Source organism: Polypterus senegalus, chromosome 10, assembly GCF_016835505.1.
Source record: "Polypterus senegalus isolate Bchr_013 chromosome 10, ASM1683550v1, whole genome shotgun sequence".
Classification (NCBI taxonomy): domain Eukaryota; kingdom Metazoa; phylum Chordata; class Cladistia; order Polypteriformes; family Polypteridae; genus Polypterus; species Polypterus senegalus.
The window spans coordinates 180,203,075-180,229,245 of NC_053163.1; the positions used below are offsets into that span (position 1 = coordinate 180,203,075).

At 43.3% G+C, this 26,171-nt stretch overlaps 1 protein-coding gene across 3 annotated transcripts in view; it reads left to right on the top strand.

Moving 5' to 3' along the window:
- The window catches only part of LOC120538383 (myosin light chain kinase family member 4-like), a 75,016-nt gene extending 50,937 nt beyond the window's left edge, over positions 1-24,079 (top strand). For all 3 annotated transcript variants that reach the window (XM_039767878.1, XM_039767879.1, XM_039767880.1), the window contains 3 exons: positions 40-192; positions 21,149-21,281; positions 22,600-24,079. In XM_039767878.1, coding sequence (XP_039623812.1) covers positions 40-192; positions 21,149-21,281; positions 22,600-22,680 — 367 coding nt within the window. In that variant the 3' untranslated portion in view covers positions 22,681-24,079. The remainder of the gene's footprint in view (positions 1-39; positions 193-21,148; positions 21,282-22,599) is intronic.
- Positions 24,080-26,171: the final 2,092 nt, after the last annotated feature.

Below are 26,171 nucleotides of genomic sequence, written 5' to 3' on the forward strand. Positions count from 1 at the left end.
TTTAAACTTCTCACCGACCTTCACAATTTCTTTTCTCAGGTTAAGTGGCCTCTCGCCATTTCTCGGTGACAACGACAGCCAGACACTCAGCAACGTACTGTCAGTCAACTGGTATTTTGACGAAGAGTTCTTTGAAAATGTCTCTGAAGAGGCCAAAGACTTCATCTCCAACCTGCTGATCAAGGAGAAAAGGTGAGCAGCAAAAAAAGCCCGTATGGCCGTTTATCTGAAAGGGAGGGACATTAAGTTCCAATCAGTGTGCTCAATGTAACTGAGGAATGAGAGAGGGAGAGGGAGAGGCTCGGCTGTGTGAAGGATGCAAAACTCGTTCAGAGACACAAAGTGATGTCTTCCATTGTCCCAACTAACCTGTTTACATGATGAGAATTTGTGGCCCTGTGGTGGCATGGTGGTCTTGAATGTGCAGTAATCGAGGGTCTAATCCTAGCCTTGTCACTGACTGTGTGCTTTTTGCACGTTTTTCTACAAGCCTACGGGCTTTGGCTAATTGACCTGGTGAGGCCTTTCATCCAAAGTTGGATACGTAAAGCATTAAGGTCAGGCTCCGTCTCCAGTGCCACACCTTACAATGGAAAGAAAAAACGTGTGGACCCTTTGGAATGACCGGGTTTTCTGCCTTAGTTGGTCATTAAATGTGATCTGATCTTCATCTCAGTCACAAGTACAGACAAATACAACACACAGACAGACAGTTATAATCTTCCATGTCTTTACTGAACACATCCATCAAACAGTCACAGTGTACTATGGACAAAGTTAGAGAACCCTTGGACATAATAACCGGTGTGCAAAGAATTAGTGTCAACACACATAAAAAGGTTTGGGACAGACACCCATATATTGTCCCTGGCTGCTACAAAAGGGTATTGCACTGATGTGCATGGTTCAAGGTCCAAAATGAACTGATCTGGTTTGAGAAATATGGCGGCTTTGAAGGCCAAAATCGGAAGTGATGTCATCTATAGCTAGAACCAGAAATGACGTCATCTCTTGGGTGTGGAACCGGAAGTGACATTGTTCTTGCTGCTGGAACTGGAGGTGATGTCATCCTTGGTGCTGGAACAGGAAGTGACGTCATCAGTTTTGAATCGGGTAGGTTTTCCCATATTTGGCCTGCAGAGACAACAGAAGCAGGTTTAGTGCGCCCTGCCACCCCCTGGCCTAGTGGGTAATTACATTCACTTGGTCCATTCAGCTTCCCAATTGTGTGACACCGATTAAATTGTGACCCGACATTTGTGCGATAGACATATGCGCGCCGACAAAATCGCAAAGGTTTCATTAAATGTGAATTACTAGTTTAAAACATATATAATAATGTTTATTTTAGAAGTCAATATTATGAGATGCGGCATGCCATCAGCACGGCACACAGATAGTCCTTAAGATCACGCCCTGCATATGTAGGAAGAATTGCAGCAAGACGTCTTGATAGTTGAGCGTATTTAGACTTGCTGGCTGCCTGACTGCTGGTAATTCCGCTTTGTATACGGCGCGTTATGCCAACCCTCGACTGAGTTATTTGTTCGTGGCATGCCATCAGCAGTTATAACAGTTATAACCTAGCACATAATGTGTACATAATGCGCACGTACGAGTACCACTCTCTTGGCCTCTCTCGCGATTTTGTCAGCGCTCATTTGTCCGTCGTGGTTTTTGTCAGGGTGCATATGTCTATCGCGCTTTTGTCGATGAACCGATTAAACCTCAAAGAAGTAATACCAGTAGCACTGACTCAGACCATTACAATATTCAGCAGGAATTTTCCACAATTGGGTCATGTTCTTAGGATGTCTGGTGCAAGCAGCTCTCTTGAGGTCATTCGGCAGCATCTCCATTGGGCCATTCCGAAAGGCAGGTTGACGCCATTCTGTAATAGATTTACTTTGAGTTTTAGGTTCCATGTTTTAAAATTTATCCATCAGGGGGCGCACAATGCCTGGGAAGAGTTTCATTAGAGATTGCAGCCTATACTAAGCCATACATACATAGACAGTGGGGGAAAGAAGTATTTGATCCCCTGCTGAATTTGCAAGTTTGCTCGCTTACAAAGAAATGAGCAGTTTCTAACTTTTATGGTAGTTTCATTTTAATGGAGATGGAGACAGAATATAAACGAAAAATGCAGAAATGGATTTGCATGTCATTGAGAGAAATAAGCATTCAAAACCTGACAACCCAGCCAGAATTCTGGCTCCCACAGATTGGCTGTGTGCCCGATTACAATCAATCAATCAATCAATCAATCAATCAATCAATCAATCAATCACAGATACTCCTGACCTCAACTCGTTACGTGTATAAAACACACCTCTCCACAGAATCAATTTCTTCCAGACACAATTTCGCTCATCACAACTCAAGAGACAAAGAAAGGATTTTATTTCTCACCAAAACCCTTTCTAGCTAACACAGCCAAAATCACCATTGTTAAGCTTCTTCCGTTCTCCTGGTGAGTGTTGCCCGCTGCATCCCGACTCTGACTATCCTGACCCAGGACAGCTTCTGGTGCCACTTGACTGGTCTTCCGGTGCACTTACGGGTTATGTGGAAATCCCTCCGCTGGTAGTGCACCTCAATAAAGCTGGACTTCCAACCTGCAGTTTCCATGCCACCCTATGGGTGTTCTAATGGCACTTTTCCACTGCATAGTACGGCACGACACGGTTCAGTTCAGCTCACATTTGGGGGGTTTTCCACTGGGAACAGTACCTGGTACCTGGTCCTTTTTTTAGTACCACCTCAGCCGAGGTTCCAAGCGCCAAACCGTTACCAAAACGTGACGTGTAAACTCTGCTGGTCACTGATTGGCCGGAGAAAATCGTCATTACTGCGTCACTGGCTATTCTTTTCTTTAAAGGTACACACACGCGGAAGTTTGTGTCCCGTCTCTCCATCGCTGGACGCAGTTTGTTGCATAAGTGGATGAATGTTTCTTCAGACATTCGACAGTTCTCCAGCCACTGAGTGTTTGTAAAACTGGGAACAATCACATCCCACCACTCTGAAGCACGGTTAAATGTCCAAACAGATGGTCTGTTGCGACGACTTTTTTGCAAAATGTGGAAGATCTATAATATACAGAATCAGCATTTTAATGTTACACTGGTAGTTAAGTTCATTTTATGCTTTGCAACAGCGATAAAAGTTAGCTAGTGATGTGCTTTTTTTAGATGCTTACACTTGCGCGTCGTTGAGCTAAAGTGTTGTCGTTGACTGCGTGTTGTTGTAAAAGTTCCACGGTGTCACGGCAGTAGAGGCGGCGCAACTATAACAACACGTGAATAATCCCGCCCACTCTAAAGTGGTACTAAACTGCAGTCGAAACGCAAACCGAGCCGAACTGAGCCGAACCAAGGTGAGCTGTACTGAACCGTGCTGTGCCGTACTATGCAGTGGAAAAGCGCCTTAAGTGTGATCAGCCCAGAGGAACACTGCCACCTTTTGTGCGGGGGAATGAACTGCTCCTGCCATTTACCATCCCCAGATCCATCCAATATTTTTCATACTCAGCCAAACTAAGACTGCAGGATGTCCCAGCCAGGTTGTGTCACAACTCCCACCGTCCCCCTATTGTGGTATCTTGACCGTCCCAGCCAGGAAGCCCATTTGTCCACCTTGGCACCTACAATTGATATGCACTCCATAGTGAGAAGTGCAGAGTTCCTGCGCACCAGTTAGAATATAAAGAAAAATTAAATTGGACATACACATTTAAAAAATAATCAGTTAGATCCTCAAATAAATAAAAGTAAGTAAAAGGCAGTGACTGCATATTTGAAGCTATGTGCTTAAAAAAGCAGCAGATGCAGCTCCTTGTAGTTCATAACAATCAACCTGTCAGTCTCAGCCTTCCATGTAATCGTCTGCTGATCCTGGAATGAAAAAATACAGAAATAGCACAACAATAAAATCTCGTGAAGACTTCCTGCTTTCTCACTAAGTAGCTAATTTTGCTCTTAATGGCTAAGACAATAATCGTGCTGTGCAGTGTTTTGAGGCTCTAACCAGCGTCCATTTAAGAAAGGCTTTCATTCATTCTTTGGGCCATGGTGGTGGTGGTGGCCCTTGGAAATGAATAGAAAAGCTGAACAGCAGGAGTCCACTTAACTCACTCTTGTCTAAAAGCACATAAAAAGCATTTCTGCTTGTTTCTGTTTGATCGCTGGCTGAGTCAGGCGGGCTTGTTGACTTGGCGACTGATGTGTGACGGCTTTCTGTAATTTTCAAAATTGCACACAAGCTGTACGTGTGTTTTTAAAGTGACCTATACTTTTTCAGGAAGTGTTGTTTAGTGAAAGTATAATGTGCAATGTCACATGAAAAAGTAGCCCCTGAGCATGGTGGGAAGCCCCACTCTGGTTTGAGAAGCAGCAGTAGACGCAGTCAAGTGAAGGCAGCAGGAAGCCGCTGTGCACGTTTTGTGAGTTCGGTTAGATTGTATGCTTGCCAGAGAGAAGGATGTTGCACATTCATTGGAACAGCGTAGTTTGATTCTGGAGCTGAACGCTTGTTTGCAGAGTTTGTGGAACAACTTCCCATATGCTGTATTATTGTGGGATGAGTGGAACACAGCAAGTCGACTCTGTGGCAATTCGGGTTAGCTCCATGATCCAGAAAACTTAAACCCGAAACTGTCAAGAGTAGTAAACCGAGATGAGCTGGGAAGATAAAGACACAAACACAGTCAGCAAGTGGTAGGTGCCAGTGCTTTTATTTACAAAAAACCTGCACAAAAAATGATGAGCATCAATAAATAAATCTATATATATACTGGGGGCTCCACCCCCTGATCACTTTGCTCGTCCACCCCCGGGTTTGGTCTACCGGATATACTGATTGTTATTTTCATGGAAATTGTTACACGTGCATTATTTTCACTTTTACTTTAAAACTTTAGTAAAAACAATATTTGGAATTAACTTCTCTTCAAGATTGCATTGAGTTTTGTTTGGACTTACGTTGTGACAACGCAACGTATAACTGCCTGTGAGTGAATATCGTTTCTTTCCCTCTAATAAATAAAATGACTTTCTCGACTGTTTGTCCATGCTCTTTCTTCTTCGCTTAGTTGTTGATGTGTCATCTAGAACGTATAAAATTATTGCCCTGATTAAATTGATAAGAGCTGAGAGTGAAGGAAGTGTGTCTGCCAAAAGCATTCACACGAATGAGATTAGGTGACTGGGTTCTTGTTCGAAAATAGTTGTAAGACTTGAAAAAATCTCATGTTAAAAGTCTCCGTCTCACAGGACTTCATACTGCGCCAATGTTTTTGGAATCTTTTAATTCTCGCTGGCAACACGAATTAGACGATCTACAAGTCTCCAACTTAAAGTTTAAATCCGAACAATATATTCGGTCTGTTTTCGCTGTTCTGTTATTTCACCGAGTAGTAATTTCCATTCGTTTACGCTAATATGATCTTTCCTATCCTTTTTTTGAGACTTTCGAACTTTCGTACTTCCATTATCTCTAACCTGCTCTGCATGTGTACCAAGCGAACATTTTTTAAATCTTTATGACGTTCTACTTTGTCATTTAATCTTTGTCCTTAATTTCTGGCCCTGGTCGTGGACTCGTCTGCCGGGACATATAAGTGTCTCTCCGAGAAAATCACATCTCATCTCCTTCCAAAGTTTTTCTTTATAATAGAGAAAAAAGTCAATGTATGTGTGTGTATGTATGTACAGTATGTTCCAGCATCACTTCCGAACGGCTGGAGCGATTTTCATGAAACTTGGTACACATGTTTCTTATTGGTCAACTAAAAATACCGTAGGGTGAAATCAACCCTAACCCACTCCTTTCTGTTTAGGGTGGAGGATGATCTTGAAGTCTTGTATGCACGTTATCATCCAGTTGACACTCAGAACGACCACCAGAGGGCGAACTGGAGGTGACTGCTAGCATTCTTTATGTTTGAGCGCCACTGCACCCCTGTTGCTTTTGGCTTTTGAAATTAAATAGAGTTGGATGATAACATACATACGAGACCACAAGACAAGCACATTAGTAAGTCTTCATTGTTTGTTAATTTATTTTTATTTTTAAAGTTGTGTTTTTAAAAATTTTTCTCAAACCATAAAAAAAAAAAGCACTTTACTTTCCCTTCTGGGCAACGCCGGGTATTTCAGTTGTGTTATCTTGTAAACCATAAATGATGAAACAGCTGGGCAAATCCAGATAAGGCAATATCAGAATCAAGTTCTTCTTCAGCCAGCCCAGCACACCCCAAGTGGTGGAGACACCGACAGCTATGACCACCTCTCCTGCCTCCTCCAGGATGTGCCCAGCCAGACCTCCATCACCCCATAGGCCAGTGCGGCACCACCTTGGCCCTTAGAAGGTTCATTCCCCATCCCCGCTCTTACACTATTTGATGGTAACCCACCAAGTAGCACCACTCACTTTGCTCAGCTCGCGGGGCCCGGTCCCTCTGTCTCCTTTCTCATGTGCTGCTGCCATCTGGCTACATCCTGATCGTTCGCCTTCTCAGCTGTCCTTCAGACTGTCTTCTTCACATTGTCCTGGTGCAGGTACAGTTGTCCACTATCTCAGACGTGTGAATGAAGCACCTGACTGATCCACCCGTATCTGCATGTGAATGCGCGATCAGCCAAGCACTGCAGTCAATCTCAGAGTGACGTGTGAACGTGTACATATGCACCTGCACCTGCCTGGAGCTGGCACGCTCCGGGAGTCCTGATTATTTATTTAACATGTGTCATGCCACAAACCTCACACGTCACTGCCTCTTGTGCTCTAAATTTCACTATGCAGACTCTGCCCACACAAGCACTGAGTGTCACTCTTCAGTACTCTACATAGGGACTCGCTAGCTACTGCAGGACCAACACACACAGATGTTCCCAGATATACCTAGACCTAAGGCTTCCCTGGTCCCTGAGAATGACCAAGACACATATAGACTGACGTACCTTCAATGTGTCCTTGGATATAACCCATACCTAATCATAATGGCTGACACACTCAGTTAACACCACTTACCAGCCTATGAGAAAGAGAATGGCAGTCTCCCCACAGTAAGTATCCTGTATTTACTTTATCATGCCAATCACTCCAGAGATAAAAACAAATTATAAGAAATTAAAAGCAAAGTGGCATTTAGAAAAACAGAATAATAGCAAAAGAAGAAAGATAGACATTATTAAGTCAAAAAGCCATGTGGGACTCTGAACCTTGTGATATTACAGATTGTGACCAGTAGGTGGCACTTCAGCTCTCCAAGGACAATCACAACAGCACAGGTCCTAGTACAATAAAACAGTTTATTTTCACCTTTCACCTTACAAAAGTTTTCTTCCACATTATACAAACCACGAATACTCTCCTCTCTTTCTCGCTCTTATTCCAAACTTCTCCCAGGCGAGTGTTGTCCAGAACTTCTCTTGACACTGACTCACCTGGATAAGTTTGAGCTGCTTCTTTTATCTGAGAACTGGAATTAACCCCAAGGAAGCTCTTCTGGGTTGAACAGAAGTCCCCAAAAGCAGCAATCACAAATTTGCACAGTACGTTCTGGTGGTAACCCCAGATCCCAATGATGCTGCCCCCATGAGACTACAGTTCCCAGCATGTATACCTTGTGGGTGTCCATACTGGTAGCACCACCCGGAGATGCTGCCACCTAACATATTGGGGAAAGCATGCAGCCCTAACTGGTTGTCCATCCTGGTCCTTCTATCATCCCCTTGGGATTAATAAAGTATCTATCTATCTATCTATCTATCTATCTATCTATCTATCTATCTATCTATCTATCTATCTATCTATCTATCTATCTATCTATCTATCTATCTATCTATCTATCTATCTATCTATCTATCTATCTATCTATCTATCTATCTATCTATCTATCTAATTGACCTCCCTGCTGGATATTATTCCTCAGTCCAACCCTGCTGGGATGCCAGCGTACCCAATTCCAGACTGGTATCTTCTTTCACCTTCCTGGCTAAGGAGGAGAACACCCTGCTCCTGGAGGGCTAGCCCCCAACTTGTCCAGGTAAAGAATCTTTCCCCATCCCAGCTGGGATGCCCTCCCATGTGCGTCGTCCTTTACAAGACATATGATTGGCTGGCCATCCTGCTGCTTGATGGCTATGCCTAAAAATTTATGATCCTCATACTTACAGTGGGATGCAAAAGTTTGGGCAACCTTGTTAATAAGTCATTATTTTCCTGTATAAATCGTTGGTTGTTACGATAAAAAATGTCAGTTAAATATATCATATAGGAGACACACACAGTGATATTTGAGAAGTGAAATGGGAACATGGCAGGACAAAACTCTACATTTCATTCAGAGGGCTGTTCACAGGGGATTTTCATTCTGCTCACCATTGTCATCCGCGACTGCGGTACTGGACTATTTTTGGGTTGCGTCATAAATATTAATTAATTATCGTTTAGCGCCTAGAGTTTTGTTCGGTTCCATTTGTTCAGTGTTAAATAATTGATATTGCCGGGGAATATGAGTGTTGTTTGTTTTATCATTCAGTGAATATTGTCACGCTTGGGTCACAGATTTGCACAGAGACACAGGAGGTCGTAGAAACAAGAAGGATTTTTATTCAAACACTGCAAACACATGAGCTTAATCGTGCTCCATGACAAGTCAGAGATGACAGTTCCGCTAGGAGCAGAAAGAGATAAAAGCAAACATTCAATTCCAAAACTGCCAGGCGCTGCGCAAGGCTTATAAGTCGGCGGAGTACCGCGCGAGGCTTGTATTACGCGTAATAGTGCAAGGATAAGGAGCAATGTGAGGGTGGTAGTCAGTGTTTCAGGGTTTGTGGTTTTCCCAGGGGCGTCTGTATCTATTTGGGGTGCGATCAGCCCTCCAGCTCACAATATACAGTGGTACCTTGGTATACATCCTTAATCCGTTCCGGATTCTTTGACAGATACGCATGCCACCTTCATAATTTTCAATAATCAATTCAAATTTACGTGAAAAAACACAAAATCACGTGAAAATTCACATAGAGTTATAGCACAGGTTGTTCACTGAATGCTAGCAACTGGCGTACTGACGCTCGTGGGCAGTCGTGGCTTTGCCTCGATGGAGAGGTAAACATGGGTAGTGTGCAGTGTTCCAGCACGGGAGTCGTATTCCAAACAAGGGTCGTATACCAAGTTGGACTTATTCCAAAGCAGACGTATATCAAGGTACCACTGTATTCTTTATCTGCTTATTTTGAGACGCTTTATTGTGTGTCCCTGTTTGTGCAAAGCGTGCAAAGCTGGCTGTGTTCCTGGGGTCCCTGAAACCAAATAAATAAATCCTCATTTTAGAAACCGTGAGAAAATTAGGAGACTCATCTCGACTGCTACATACATATCATGCTGAAAGAAAAGGGAGTGCTGTGCAAACTAATATAAAAAAAAGATACAAATATAACGCACCAAAATCACAAGCAAATGGGAATTAATTTTAAAATTACAGGAAGATAACCTCAGATTGACACTTCCACTTCTCGCCACTTCCCGAGATTCCTTTGTGAACCATACGATTCACTCAACAGTTGACCAGAACACAAAACACAACACAGGAACCCAAAATACTAAATGAAAGGCGTCTTACTACACATACGCTACAGGGTATGACAGAATAAAACAATAGAGTGAAACAACAAAGCCCTACTGTACAACTACGGGGCCTGGCCAAACAACAATGGCCCCTGACTCCGCCATCACCAGAGCTCTCCCTGCTCATCCTCTTAATATAGTTCCCAGCATTAGGACTTTCCTTCCTCTTCCATCTTGCCAGGGGATGCCTTTCCACAAGATGCCTCTGAATTCAAAGTTTCCTGGACCAAAGGGAAGGATGGATTTTGTGACCACGGGGGACGTTTCTGGTTCAAAAAGACTTGTTTTTTATTTGATTCTTGTAGTTTACAAAAGCAGACATCTTCTTTTACAAATCTTTCACTTATGTTTCTTCCTCTTCTTTGACCTGCACTACCACGGGTGAGCTTTGTCTTGTGGTGAGGTGGAGATCTCCTTTTTAAGCTGTACCTGGGAGTACTTTCGTCATGTCTGCACCGTAGCCTGGAAGCACTTGTAACGGTACGAGACTATAAATCTGATATCGGTGACGCTACTACTTATGGGGCTTTAATTCTCCACAATCAACTTTCGATTAGCTGTTATTCTTGGTTATATCATTTGTTGTTTTGCTTCCCCCACAAACCACGCCACATCGTTAAACAGGTGTGATCTAAGCTTGAGACATACACTCGCCTCACTGGCCACTTTATTAGGTACACCTGTTCTACTGCTTGCTAATGTAAATATCTAAGCAGCCAATTGCATGGCAGCAACTCAATGCATTTCAGCCTGTAGACATTGTCAAGACGATCAGCTGATGTTCAAACCGAGCATCAGAATGGAGACGAAAGTGACTTTGAACACAGCGTGGCTGTTGGTGCCAGTCGGGCTGGTCCAAGTATTTCAGAAACTGCTGATCTACTGGGATTTTCATGTACAACCATCTCCAGGGTTTAAAGAAAATGGTCAGAGAAAGGGAAAATATCCAGTGAGTGGCAGATCTCTGGGTGAAAATGCCTTGTTGTTGTCAGAGGTCAGAGGACAATGGCCAGACTGGTTCAAACTGATAGAAAGACAACAGTAACTCAAATGAGCACTCGTTACAACTGAGGAGTGCAGGAGAGCATCACTGAACACACAACACGTGAAGCCTTGAAGCAGATGGGCTACAGCGGCAGGAGACCACAGCGGGTGACACTCCTGTCCGCTAAGAACAGGCAGCTGAGGCTACAATTCACCAAAATTGGACAACAGAAGATTGGAAAAAAGATTGCTTGTTCTGATGGATCTCAATTTCTGCTGCGTCATTTTGATGGTAGGGTCAGAATTTGGCATCAACACCATGAAAACAGGGATCCATCCTGCTTTGTATCAATGGTTCAGGCTGGTGATGGTGGTGTAATGGTGTGGGGGACATTTTCTTAGCACATTTTGGGCCCCTTAGAACCAACTGAACATCATTGAAATGCCACAGCCTGCCTGAGTATTTCTGCTCACCATGTCCGTCCCTTTTTGACCTCAGTGTACTCATCTCCTGATGGCTACTTCAAACAGGATAACGCTCCATGTCACAAAGCCCAGATCATCTCAAACTGGTTTCTTGAACATGACAATGAGTTCACCGTACTCAATAGCCCTCACATGGCCTCACAGTCACCAGATCTCAATCCAATAGAGCACCTTCAGGATGTGGTGGAACTGAAGGTTTGCTTCATGGATGTGCAGCTGACAAATCTACAACAACTGCATGATGCTATCAAGTCAATACGGAACAAAATCCCTGAAGAATGTTTCCAGCACTGTGCTGAATCTATGCCATGAGGAATTACGGCAGTTCTAAAGGCAAAAGGGGGTCCAACCCTGTACTGGCAAGTTGTACCTAATAAAGTGGCCGGTGAGCGTATATTAAGTGATTATATATAACAGCAACGAAAGAAAAAATGCAGAGTTAATCAAGAAGTAACACTCATCTTGCCACTTATATTTTTCAGTCTCAGTACCAGCAACTGTTTAAAATCCTTTACAAAATTTTGTGCCTAACTCAGCGTTTCTCAACCTTTAAGTATTTGCGACCCGAGTTTTCATAACAGTTTTAATCGCGCCCCCCCTAACATTTTTTTGAAATGTAGCTGCATATGTTATTATACCTACTTAACTTTTATGAACATTTATCTAACTCTATATTTATTGTTCTAGTATCAGAATGTAGTTTAAGTTGATTTGTTTTGGTTTCAACAGATTTGTTTCATATTTTTGATTCTTGTTTTCTTTTTTTTTTTACATCTTCGCACCCCCCTTTTTGTTACTTCGCGCCTCCCTAGGGGGGCCCGCCCCACAGGTTGAGAACCACTGGCCTAACTCACAAATGGATCCCGTTATGGCTGTCCAGCTTGTTCCTACTCCACGGTATATACATCCAATTGGTCTTGTTTTCTCTCCAAATGGAAGCAATCCTCTGTAAGAAAAGTCCAATAATCTGCAAACCTGATGTATCCTAGTGGCATCGATCTTAAAAGCTGCAGCTCTCTTTTCCTTCATTTGTGCAGTTAAAAAAAAAAAAACCCTCAATTATACTGGGGGGTCTCTTAAGAGACATGTTTTGTTTTAAGTGGACTGTCCCTTTCTTTACTGTTTCACATTTCATTTTTTTCAAATAGCATTTTAAAGGAAAGCAAATGTCTACGCCCAGACACATCATGTAGCTCTGTTACACACTATTAGCTCAAGCGGGACCCCCAGCTCAAAGGAGGGCCTCCTCTAAGCCCAAAAGGGCTGCTGTCCAGAAGCACACAGTTATGGCGCTTTTCCACTGCATAGTACGGCACAGCACGGTTCAGTACAGCTCACCTTGGTTCGGCTCAGTTCGGCTCGGTTTGCGTTTCGACTGCAGTTTAGTACCGCTTTAGAGTGGGCGGGGTTATTCACGTGTCGTTATAGTTGCGCCGCCTCTACTGCCGTGACATCATCGTAAACGCGCCACAAGCGACCTCCTGAAAAACTTTTTCATTCCGTGTCACCCCATCCAGCTCTCGCCGGATCCGCTCCTCGGCTACCAACGAGAGGAACGTCTGTACTTCCTCAATAGACCACGAAACAGCCAGTTTTGGTTAAAACAAAATGGTGTGCGTCCGAACCTTCGCTGGCTGTGCTAAAAATCTAGCGGGTCTGTTGTGTCTCGTGTCACAAGTTCAGTGACGCAGTAATGACGATTCTCTCCTGCCAATCAGTGACCAGCAGAGTTTACACGTCACGTTTTGGTAACAGTTTGGAGCGCTTGGAACCTCGGCTGAGGTGGTACTTAAAAAAGGACCAGGTACCAGGTACTGTTCCCAGTGGAAAACCCCCCAAAAGTGAGCTGAACTGAACCGTGTCGTGCCGTACTATGCAGTGGAAAAGCGTCATTATATATCATGGAGATGCTTTCATCCAAGGTACTGTGGGAACTCATGGCCCTTGGAGGCAGCTTCCCAAATGGCAAAGGGAACAGGAACATTCATTTTTATTGTGCCTCCAGTTTTAGAGCCTCTTGGCCAGGTAAGAAAACATCTTCCATACCAGCTGTAAAAAGAGACAGAACAAATGAAAAAGGTTTAGGGTTTATGGGACCACTGTGCTCCCGCATTTTATAAACGCAAAAATAATAACTGCTCTTCAGCAAACAGAACACCCCTTAGGACACAAGTTGTAAGAGACATTCTTAGAAAGTTAAAGCTTCGAGTTAAACCCATACAAGTGTTTGTTTAATTTCAATAGAATAGAATTTCTTTCATAGATAGATAGATAGATACTTTATTAATCCCAAGGGGAAATTCACACAATCCAGCAGCAGTACACTGACACAAAGAAACAATGTTAAATTAAATAGTAATAGAAATGAAAAAAATGAAATAAATAAAAATAAAATGAATGTTAGCATTTACTCCCCCGGGTGGAATTGAAGAGTCGCATAGTGTGGGGGAGGAACGATCTTCCATCCATCAATTTTCTAACCCGCTGAATCCGATCACAGGGTCACGGGGGTCTGCTGGAGCCAATCCCAGCCAACACAGGGCACAAGGCAGGAACCAATCCTGGGCAGGGTGCCAACCCACCGCAGTGAACGATCTTCATGGTCATAATTAATGGTATACAGTAGTCTTTTCCCCCTGTAAGTTAGTATGAGATACAACGTTCTTGCTATAACTGAGATACAGTGTGATAGTTGAGTCCGTTGATGTTCAGAACAGGTTCCAGTTCACAGGGACTTAAAAGACCCATTTTCAACTTAGAAATGGGACAGGCACACAGTTTTCTGACCGTTTTGACATAATTCAGAAATCTTTAGAAGTGATTTGCAATGATTAGAAATGTAACAAGATTTATAAGCTTTGAACAGAACTTCTCTTGAACAAGAACTTTTCTAATTTTTGCTATTTTTCTTTTTCTGTGTGAACTGTTTTACTTTGAATTTTAACTAAAACTTGAAGACATTTTGTCTCTGTGGTGGGCTGGCGCCCTGCCCAGGGTTTGTTTCCTGCCTTGCGCCCTGTGTTGGCTGGGATTGGCTCCAGCAAACCCCCGTGACCCTGTAGTTAGGATATAGCGGGTTAGATAACGGATGGATGGATATTTTGTCTGTGGAATCATTACAACGTGTCAGGCTTTTGTTGAATCCCATCTTTTATGCTAGAGCTGCTGAACTTTGGTAATTTTGGGGAAACGCAGCTACACAAGTCTCAGGCTGACAACACCTCCTGTTAAGTACAGGCCAGGCAATAAAAGGTGGGTTTTGGGGTGAAAAAAGGAAGTGACATCAGAGGTGACCAGGCTGTAGAGGAAAGATGATAAGAGGTGTTAGTGTACACTGCCACCTGGTGGACTGACTCTGAATTGCCACTAGCAGAGTCTTTAAGCTGTCCACAAGGCGTACATTTGTGACACAGCTTAGAAGCCAACCACTTCAGGTCAATAGGGGGGCGGGGGGAATGTGCGGGATTCTTCTGGAGTGTTACCGGTTGAAATCCCATAAACGGCAAAAGTGACTCTACTTCGTTGGGCCCTTGAGCACGGCCCTTACCTTGCAATTGCTCCATCCTGGGTATGACGTTAATCTGCATCCAGCCCTGCATGTAGGCCCTTCAACCTGAAGGGAAAAACCTGGAGGTTGGTGGAAAAATTGGCACTCCAGCCACCGTAAAAAACCTCACACTGTTCCACTCCATCTGAATGAGTGTGGTGCTGAGGTGCCACCCGTCACACAGCTGCATTCGGGCCCTACTCTGGGATCCTGAGTTGGTTTGTCATGTGGTGGGTATCAGCGCCTGCTCCTAACCTCTTTCTCTCTCTTTAGATACCTTTTGTTTAGTACTTGTTTAGTCCCGGATGGCGGCACTAGCTCTTGTCATTTCTTCTGACTATGGAGAGGCACTGGTGAGGATTAGGCTGGCTGTCATCTCCAATACCCCTCTGTGGCTATGATACGTTGCCCCCTGGGGGTTTCCAGAAATCCCATATTATATTATAGGATTGTTTTTTCTGTGTGAGTGTAAATGAGTTCTTCTAAAATACAGTTAGAATTGACTTTAAGGAGACGTTGCTGTTTTCGTTCAAGAAATCAATGTTAGGAGTTAGTGCCATTTTGTTATATTTAATTTATTACACGTTGAGTAGTGAGGATGAAGCCAAGCACTCAAAGTGCAGTTTTATCCACTGCTGCTCTTCCTGGGTGGATTGGTGCCTGTTAGTTTCATTTGGTAGTCACCCATTTACCGTAGCAGTTTTAAATAAGACCCCCATTGTGAAAGTGTCGCTTGTATCGACTAGAAGAGCAGTGACTAGAATGATTTCCACACATGCTGGACCCTGGTGACCCACAGTGACCTCCGAAGAGCAACCATCAGCTCCCCAGTGTGTGATCTGTTTGTGATAAGCTGCGGAATGAAAACCTTTTAAAAGTTCAAGCTTTTCTCATTTTCTGTGACACCACATGCTCAATAGGCATTGGTGTCCTGGCAAATGAACAATTTGCTTGGTGGGCCGTCACATGTGAAGGGAAGTCGGGCATTTTGAGGATCAGTTTGCTCAAAAGAGCTCAGTCGAGATGGTGGGGAGGATCAGCAATACTGCAGCGTTCGGCTGGAGGCCGTGGCTTAATCAGAATAGTGGAAAATGTTTAATGAGAAGAGGCCCTTCAGCCCAACAAAGCGGGGCCAGTCCAATCCACCTAATTCCTCCAAAATAACATCAAGTCACGTTTTGAATATCCCTAACATTCTACTCTCCACCTCACCACTTGCTAATTTGTTTCTTGTATCTGTACTTCTTTGTCTGAAGAAAAACTTCCTGATTGTGCAAAATTTACCCTTAAAAAGTATCCAACAGCGTCCCCGTGTTCGTTATGAACTTATTATAAAGTCACAGTTGCAATCCACTGGACTAAGTCCTTTCATAATTTTAAACACTTCAGTCATGTCCCCTCCATTTGCTTAATCTGAAAAGGCATCAGCTCTTTTAATCTCACCTCGCACGTCGTGCCCTACACTCCTGAATCTGTCGATTTGCTTTTTTTTTTCTAACACTGCTTGCTCTGTCTTTATTTTTTTTAGAATATGGAGACCAAAAACTGAGCACAGCACTCCAAGGGTTGGTTTCGTAAAACTTGCATACACGCAAAAACAGGCTTGGCATACGCACACGTACATACGCAACTTTCCACACAAAAGTCGGGGTTTAAAAAAGAAAACTGGACGGGAGAATGTGCGCATATTAATGGAAACCCTGAACCTTGTGTACACAACATTTCAGGGAAGCTGGGAAAAGATGACACCCTTGATCAACTAGGGAAATACAACCAGACCAGCTAACTGGCTAATCACACGTATAATAATATGTATCACTGAGCCGCTATTGTACTGTGGATTGACGTGACCAACGTTATAAACCTCAGAAGAAAAGCTGAATTTTAGTTTGCTTTTTAAGAGGGCTATTCTATTCAGATTATAATGGCTACCTGTTTTTACTTCTCAGGATTGGAAACCAAAGTGCAGTAAAAACTCAGAAAGTGTATCTCATGCCCTACAGCGGCCTAGTGGTTTGACACTATATGGCCTGGTGGTGCTGCCTGAAGAGTACACAGATGGTCCTATGCAAGTTTTAGGGACTGGTGGGATTTTGTTTTTGCCAGTTTAGACTTTCAAGAGCCATTCTCTATATTTGCTGAGTTGGGCTCAGGGCAGCCAGGCTGCTCATATGTGTCTCTCAATTATAAAAGAAAATCCTGAGATGAGATGAGACTATTTCCACGAGATTTTTTCAAGTCCCGCCCTCCTATAAACCATTTCAGGTTAACGGCCCACGCCCACGGTCCTCTCACCTCTCATTTGTGTGAATGCTTTTGTCAGACACAGTTCTTGCTCTCTCACCTCTTATACATTTTTACATTATCCTCACTTTAAAGAAGACTTATTACAGTATGTCCAAATCTTATTGAAGAATTTCATCTTGAAGGGTAATCAACTGAAGAAATGAGCACAGGGGCAAACCTAGCACTGAGAAACGATGAAGTCAAATGAGTTAACACAAAAATTGTTGATCGGTTACACGGCAAATTGGTTAAATGCGTATCAATAGACTATGCTGAAACAGTTGGTGGTGATCGTGCGGAAGATGAAAACATCCAACCATCCATCCATCCATTATCCAACCTGCTATATTCTTTTTTTTTCCTAATATTTTTATTTTTTATTAATTTTATTACAATCCATACAAAGCAATCAAGTTTTTACAAAAAGAAGAATTGAGTTAAGAACAACCTGCTATATTCTAACTAGAGGGTCACGGGGTTCTGTTGGAGTCAATCCCAGCCAACACAGGGCACAAGGCAGGAAACAAACCCCGGGCAGGGCGCCAGCCCACCGCAGAGATAAAAACATCAACTTACAATATCCCGAAGAATATCTACAACCGTTAACACCGTCCAGTTTTCCGCCACCCGAATTACTGTTGAAAAGAGGATGTATCCAAGAAAGGTAATGTAGTACATCTTCCACGGATAACATTAGACACCACAGGAGGTCTTGATATGCCATTTGTATTAAAACATTAACCGTTTTCCATTAGAATACCTTTTGCAAAGAAAATTAACGATTCAGAGACAAATATTCAAAAAAGTCGGTTTATTTATTAGAGAGTAAGAAACACAACATAGTCACAGGCAATTATACGTTGCGTTGTCACGATGTAAGTCCAAACACGCATCTGCATCCCCATACGCAAGTGGCAGAAACTCAAAGTGGCTAGTGTATAGCGCCAGCCTGGGAGTGGGTGAGTGTAACTGCTGCCTCGCAGTTAGGAGACCCGGGTTCGCTTCCCGGGTCCTCCCTGCGTGGAGTTTGCATGTTCTCCCCGTGTCTGCGTGGGTTTCCTCCGGGCGCTCCGGTTTCCTCCCACAATCCGAAGACATGCAGGTTAGGTGGATTGGCGATTCTAAATTGGCCCTAGTGTGTGCTTGGTGTTTGTGTGTGTCCTGCGGTGGGTTGGCACCCTGCCCAGGATTGGATCCTGCCTTGTGCCCTGTGTTGCCTGGGATTGGCTCCAGCAGACCCCTGTGACCCTGTATTCGGATTCAGCGAGTTAGAAAATGGATATATATATATATATATATATATATATATAAGATAGATAGATAGATATACGATGTGTTTTCTGGCAATAGGTGCCTATCAGAGAGAACTGGCCGACAAGTCAGGAATATCTCAGCCAAGCTTCTGCTCCATCATGCCCACTGTGCTGGAAGTCATAAATGACTGACGAGGCACTACATTCATTTTCCTTCTTCTCTCCTGACTCTGCCTGGCTGAGGGTTGTGCTTTCTCTTTTATCTCGGACCCGGGAGTACTTCCAGGGCTCAACCCAAAGGAAGTACTTCCAGGGTCAATCGGAAGTCCTGGAAAGTAGAGCTTGTGAATGCTCTCAGCTCCCCCTGGAGGCTCCCATGGAACCCGACAGGGTTGCTCCACAGGACTACAATATCCAGCATGCCCTGTTGGGAAACCAAAGTCAGGGAGATCGCTGTCTAATATTCTGGGGAAGAAACTGCTCCATTGTAGAATATCTTCCCCAGTCTTTCCATGTGCCAGGTAAGGATCCAAGTTCTGTTCCATCCGGGAGGCCAGTTCCCACGTGGTATCTCTCACAATACACCGTACTCCACACATCAGGGCACTATATGACCTACCATTCTGTCAGGCTTAGTTAATGGCGCCTGAACGCTGCCAGAATGATGATTGTGATGGCTGTGACTCAATATATATGTTACCGTCAATGTGTGAAATTAGGCATTGTGTAGTATGCCTAGGAAATCTTTAGAATGGGATGTCAAAATATGAAACAATTTTAAAACAAAATATGAAATAATTAAAATTTTAGACATTTTCAAGTTATTTAATGCAATGCCAAAAGGCAAACCGGCCAAAAGTATAAAATACTTCCGCTAGTGACCAGTGTTTTCTCTAATTATTTTCATAGGTGCGCTGCATAATTAAGCAATTTTGAAAAGTATTTTTTACATTTTATTACCAATTCAGAACTGCTCAAGGGATTTTCAACCAACTGTATTCCAGATTACAACTCATTTTATGGTCAAAGGACTTTGCCGCCAACATTCAGTATATACTGTGCAGACTCCACACAAGCAGCAGCTTGCTGGTTGTCTTCAATTCATGCTCCCTTTTGTCTTAGTCCTTCATTATGAGTTTATTGGATAAGCTAGAAATCTGAAAGCACATTTATATACTGAGGATTAGCTATAGGGGCGGCACGGTGGCGCAGTGGTAGCGCTGCTGCCTCGCAGTTAGGAGACCCGGGTTCGCTTCCCAGGTCCTCCCTGCGTGGAGTTTGCATGTTCTCCCGTGTCTGCGTGGGTTTCCTCCGGGCGCTCCGGTTTCCTCCCACAATCCAAAGACATGCAGGTTAGGTGGATTGGCGGTTCTAAATTGGCCCTAGTGTGTGCTTGGTGTGTGGGTGTGTTTGTGTGTGTCCTGCGCTAGGTTGGCACCCTGCCCAGGATTGGTTCCTGCCTTGTGCCCTGTGTTGGCTGGGATTGGCTCCAGCAGACCCCCGTGACCCTGTGTTCGGATTCAGCGGGTTAGAAAATGGATGGATGGATGGATGGATTAGCTATAGGATACTGGGTTTGGGTTCTGGCACACTTGCTGCAAAGTCTTCTCCATGTTTGGGTATTCCAGTTTCTTACCATACATTTAATGGTAGACAGTGCTGTAAGCTGTGTATTGAGACTTCAGGGGTGTTATACTCACTAATCATTAGGCCAGAGAGTGCCGATGTGTTACATGATGAGCACATACAAGTAAGAATTCACTACACTCTGTGTCTGTGACACTAATTATCTATAAATCCATGACCCTCTGAAAGACGCTTAGTACCAAGTCCAGCCCGAAAGGCATTTGTTTAAATTAAATTCACCTATAAAACTGTAAATGTGATCACGGGGTTTAGCTGTTTTTTGGCTAAATATTACAATCGGTAAGACATTTGATCAAAGCGACTTTGATGTGGTATGACAATTTGTGGCTGACAAGCAGGTTCCAGCATCCCAAAAACAGTCACCCACCTGGGACTTTTACACACTGTAATGTCTTGAGCTTGCACAGAACAGTGAAACCATCAGTGTGTGTGGATGTTTTGTGAGTGCAAGCTCTTTATTAATTGACAGAGATCAAAGTAAAATGGCCAGGCCTGTCCAAGCTAACAGTAAGGCCATTCACACTGAGATGATGGCAGCCGTGGTACACAGAAGGCCATCAAAGACCACACACCAGAAGTCCGCACGCAGTCACAGTCATAGAGATGAGACTACACTGTGCTTGTGAACATCAAAACTGGACGGCTGTCAGTCTCGTAAATCTCTTGGTGGGGTCAGAGCCTGGCAGAAGCAACTTGAATACTTGGATTGGCCCACACAGTGTCAACAGAGCACACTGTTGGTGATGGTGTAATGGCTTGTTGAATGTTTTCCTGGCTCACATTACATGTCTTAATACTCAGGGAATGTCATTTCATTCCCACAGCACACTTAAAGCATTGCTGCTGAGGATAAACAGTACTGTCCATCCATTTATGGCCACAGTCTACCCCTTTTCCAAAGTGCATACTCTGAGCAGGACAGTGCATTGTGTCTCAGAGCACACATCATCTCCAGCTGGTTGGACTAACGTGACAGTGAGCTCAGGTTACCCCAACGGCTTGCGCACCTTTAGGATGAAGTAGCACATGAGGTTCACATCATTAGAGTACTGCCACTAAAATGTGCAAAAACTATTGAGTCAGCATGGATTAAAATCTTGAAGAGATGTTTTTACAACTCTTTGCTGAGTCGGTGCCTTGAAAAAGTCATAGCTTGTCTGGAAGACAAAGTGGGACCTACAGGTACTAGAGGAGTGGATTTAATAAAGAGGTGACTAAGTAAAAGTGCTTTTTTAGTAAAACACATGGGATCAAATGAACTTAATAATCTGACCCACTAACTCTACAAATGTCTCTTTTTCTTGTTAAGTGGCCGCCTGAGTGCCGCACAGTGCCTCAAACATCCCTGGCTGAACAACATTGCAGAGAAGGCCAAGAGCAACAACATGTGCCTCAAGTCTCAGATCCTACTGAAGAAGTACCTGGCCAGGAGGCTTTGGAAGGTACGAGTGTGGTGTGGCGTGATGAAAAGAACCTTTGCTTTATGCCGGGGCGGTAGTTTGTTAGGCCCACTTATGTCTTTATCTGTGGTCTACTGCCCTCTTCTGGTCAATCAGAGCAAATCCTGTTGATTATGGTCAGTGGAGCCCAAAGTATGCATTTTGGAATTTTAATTTCGTTTAGCAATGAATGCTGTGTGGATTACATTGGCTGCACTAACCTGCTGATTTGTAACAATATTAAAGAAAGTAATATTAATTATGAAAATATTGTATAACTGTATACATTGTGGTGGCACTGTGGCGCAGTGGGTAGCGCTGCTGCCTCGCAGTTAGGAGACCCGGGTTCAATTCCCTGGTGTTTGCATGTTCTCCCCGTGTCTGCGTGGGTTTCCTCCCACAGTCCAAAGACATGCAGCTTAGGTGCATTGGCGATCCTAAATTGTCCCTAGTGTGTGCTTGGTGTGAGGGTGTGTATGTGCCCTGCCTTGTGCCCTGTGTTGGCTCCAACAGACACCAGTGACCCTGTATTAGGATATAGCCAGTTGGATAATTCAATAATGCTGGAAACTGCCCAGAATAACTTTAGAAAATGTAGAAAAGAGCTCAATCATAATAAAAATACATGGAAGGAAAGATAAGCAAATACATAATTAATGCGCCATAAATTAAAACAAGACAAAAAATACATATGCAAAATAAACAAAAACAGTCATTAGGAAAATAAACAAAATGAAACAAACGAGAATCAAAGGTAAAACTCTTTGCACACCACAGAATATTAGACAAAAGTTGGCATTGCCACCTCCTCGCTCTCAGGGCCTGGGCACAACTCCTGGCCCCAACTTGCCAATGTGTTGACATTTCAGGTTCTCCCTGTGGTTTAGAGATTTGGTGAAAGGCTGGAGCGGGAATTCCAGTAAAATGTGGGAGAACTGGAGAAGCCAGCCCTCTACGTAAGTAATGGGAGCACACCATGTCCCTTTTTAGAGTTTAGACTGGGTTTAGAGGTGGCACAGCAGGTAATGCTGCCACCTCCCAGTTCAATGGCCCTGGCTCAATTCAGATTCTGTCAGAGTGCACTTTTCATGGCCTCCCTGTGTTCATGTGCGTTTGGTGTATGTCAGACGTTTTTGTGAGTTTACTGCTTAATTTTGTAAATAAACCTCTGTGGTCATCACCCCTCTTGTGTAATTTTTAGATTTTTATCGGTCATTTCTTTGTGAGTCATGTTAACCTACTGCGCGAAGTCTTTTTTCAATTGCATTATTAACAGTCACCGGCAGCTATGCCATCTAATTCATTTTTCTTTTTTATACAGAAGAACTACATCGCCATTGCGGCTGCCAATCGTTTTAAGAAAATCAGCAGCGCGGACTCCTTGACATCCCTGGCGATGTGACGATGGCCATGAAAGTAATGTTGAATGTCAGCGTGAGAGCGGACCTGACACCTGAACGAGTAATGCATTCTGCCAGCTCAGTGCAATGAACATTTGACTGAATGATGGATTTGTAAAGACGGCAATGTTCCGTATAGCGCATACACGGTGACACGTGTCAATGGAGAAGTCGCATGATTCATTCTGTTATTTGCAGTGGGTGACTCTGGAACATGGAGCTGAGGATATTTTCACTTCTAAGCCTCAGAGCACTTCTTCAGCAAACAAAAAAGCAAAAAAAGAATGGAATGAAAGTATTAGAACTGTGACCCAAGGAGAGGACAGGAGAGGAGAGCAATTCTGCAGCCTAGCGCTTGGCAGGTGAGCTGAGTGCTATTCAGACCAGCGGGACTCTGAGTGGAAGTCCCCTGCTGTCCTGCATGCCATTTGACCGCCAGCCAAGAATGAAAACACACGACATGTAAACGTTCAAGGTGGCAAATTGCAACCAGAAACATGAGCTCACTTTCTACTAAACTGTTGCTGGTTGCTGTCATCTTTTGTCCCAGTTAACTGCGGGGTCATTTTGAATGTTTTCGACAGTGCATTTTAAATTGCGTTTGTGTGTCTCCCCGTGTACTCTCAGTGGCCACTTTATTAGGTACACCCATCTGGTATTGGGTGCAACCTGTTTTTTCCTCGGAATTCTCTGAGGCATGGATTCCACAGGTTGCTGTAGGGGTTGTGCCTCATTCTGACTTGATGGCAGGAATGCAACCGGCTTTGTTTTTTTTGTACCTCTGTCAGCGAATAACTTCAATTTACTGCCATCCCAGTTAGACATCTGCCTGACTGAGTTGGGAGCCCATGAAGACACAGCACTATAATTTTATTCACAGCTACTTTCGCTATTTATGGGCCGCCACGTGACACATCTCAATGTCTCTCATACGTTTGTGGAACCAGCTTGAGGTGTGCGCTTTGGGACATGGCACATTATGAATCTGAAAAAAGGGAAGACTTTGATAACGAAGAGAGGCACATGGTGCTCCAAATTACACTTCCTTGGTATTAAGAGGCCTAATGAGTGGCAAGAAAACGCTTCCACCGTCCATAAGTGTCATTGACACTGGGCAAAGTAGATTCATGGTCTTTACGCCAAATATGGGCCTACCTATATGTGCCACGGCAGAAATCAAGATTGCCAGACTAGACAACATTTTCCCAATCTTCTTTTGTCCAATTTTGTTGCCCGCTTTCCTACTGTAACCTCATCCTTTGGTTCATAGCTTAACCCCGTAGCCATAGCCCATCAACTGCGTTGCTGCACCAACCACATGCTGGACCAGCTTGGGATCCTGGTTGGCAACCCCCCAGGCAGACACGTGGTCCAGCCCCACCCTCCAGAAATGACCATCTATCTGCCATACCCAGGTGTTATGTGGCCTTGGCATGGTCCAGCCACTCAGGTTCTCAACAAAGAGGATCCTGTGAGCCGCATCACCCTCGGGGAATCATACCATATGGCTGTAGTGCCGTAATTGACGCTCCCTCACAATGCAGATAATGTGCATCATTTGGGACTCTATGAGCAACACAAAGTCAAACCAGCGGCACCAAAGGATTCTCGGAGGAGACACAGTACCAAAGGAGTCCAGTCTCAGGTCACTGGATAGCGTCCATGTCTCACAACCATTTTTATTTCACAAAGACATTTCTATTTCATTTTTATATCTATTTCTTTCAGTTTTAGTTTTAGTAATTATGGTATGGTTAAAGAACTACTATAGAGTTTAGTTTTGTGCCACAATCAGCACTGCACACTTAACGGGTTTGGATATAATATTAGTTTAACGTTAGTGGAAGTACATGGTTTACTATCTGGTTTTGTTTTTGTCTGATAAAAACAAGCATAATCAAAACCAGATGCTGAATATTAACAGTTTTATAGAATTTTACAATTTTTTTAAATGTTTTCAATGTAATTTGTGTTGAACAAATGTGTGCTGACAGTTGACACTTTTCAGCCTTTCCCTTTTTGTCCAGAATGGGCCAATTTAATGACATGTAAGTGAATTTTAAGGCTTGAGGGTTTTATACTCTAAATGTCTACAGCACACAACATATCCTGCTCCAAGACAATGTGCTTGTGATTAATGCCTTTGATATTGCATTCACAAATCTCCCATACTGGGCTTTGTTATTTTCTTCCAGCCATATCAATCTCTGATTCTGCCTCAGGCACATTCAATTTATAGACAGTTTTGCCTCCTGCAGGCCTGAAAAGATATCAAAAATCAGAAAACAGATTCTACTGTGTTCTGGCAGGTGTGATCATGAAAGTCATGGGGGCTTAGGAAGAAAAGGACTCTTAGACTTGAGTCAGTACGCTGACCCCACCAGGCTGTATTGAGGGAAACAAAGAAAAACAAGCATGTTGTGTCAAGGTTAGGAACTTGAATAGTCCATGCATATGAACAGTAAACCTATTATGAGCAGAGCAAGAGCAGGTAATAGGAGTATGGGCGGCCACAAAACCACAGAGACAGCATCTGAGATTAGAAACACTATATATATTATTTAACCCTGTTTATGCAGAGCAGGATCATAAGAAACCTGGAGCCTACCCCAGCAGGCTTGGATGCAAGGCAGGAAAAATCTCTGGTATGCATTATGTATGATATGGCTGATGTTATGAACAAAAGGAATATGATATTTCAGCAATCTATTTTAAGAGAGAGAGAAAAACTGAAAAAAGGAGGACACATTTTTTAAATCATTCACATTTTAAATAATTTTTTAATTCTGCTACTGGATTATTTTCACAATAGCAGGTACTTTGAGCTGTGAAAATAAACTAAAAAAAGATAAATTCATAAATATAGAATAAATACAAAAACACATTAATATGTTTAGTTTTTCACCAGTTGGCAGACTGTTTTCGCCTACCTACCTGTAGTTTAGTAGAGATGTTGCAACTCAGGAATTTTGCAAGATTTGTATGGCTTTGTTGTTAAACAGCTTTTTTTAAGTCAGAAGTGACTGGTCAGCAACAATATGCTGATCTTGTATGTTCACCGTCAGTCTCTCAATCAGTGCCATTTTATTTTCAGAAAGGATTTCTCCTGTGCGAAGTGGCAGGTGAGTTATTGTCAACAAAATGCAGGCACCTGAGAAATAAACTGAAACGTTACTCACTCGTGATTTTCCTGTCCATACAGTAAAGGTTTTGTTGATCAGCACATTCCAATTTCAGGTGTTTGCATTACATCTTGATATACAACAAGCGCAATGAAAGGCAGCACGTAAATCGTTTTCTATTTCACATGCTTTATTCGCCTGTACTCCGCTTGATCTGTCACCGCAAATGCTGTGTGAACACCTGCCGCTGTTCAGTGGATGAATATTTGTGGGTGGCTTGTGGTAGATTAGTTTCTGTTTTAGAGTTAAAAGTTACAAGTTGAATAATGGCAAGGATATTCATTCAAAAACGAAAACTAAACATATTTTTA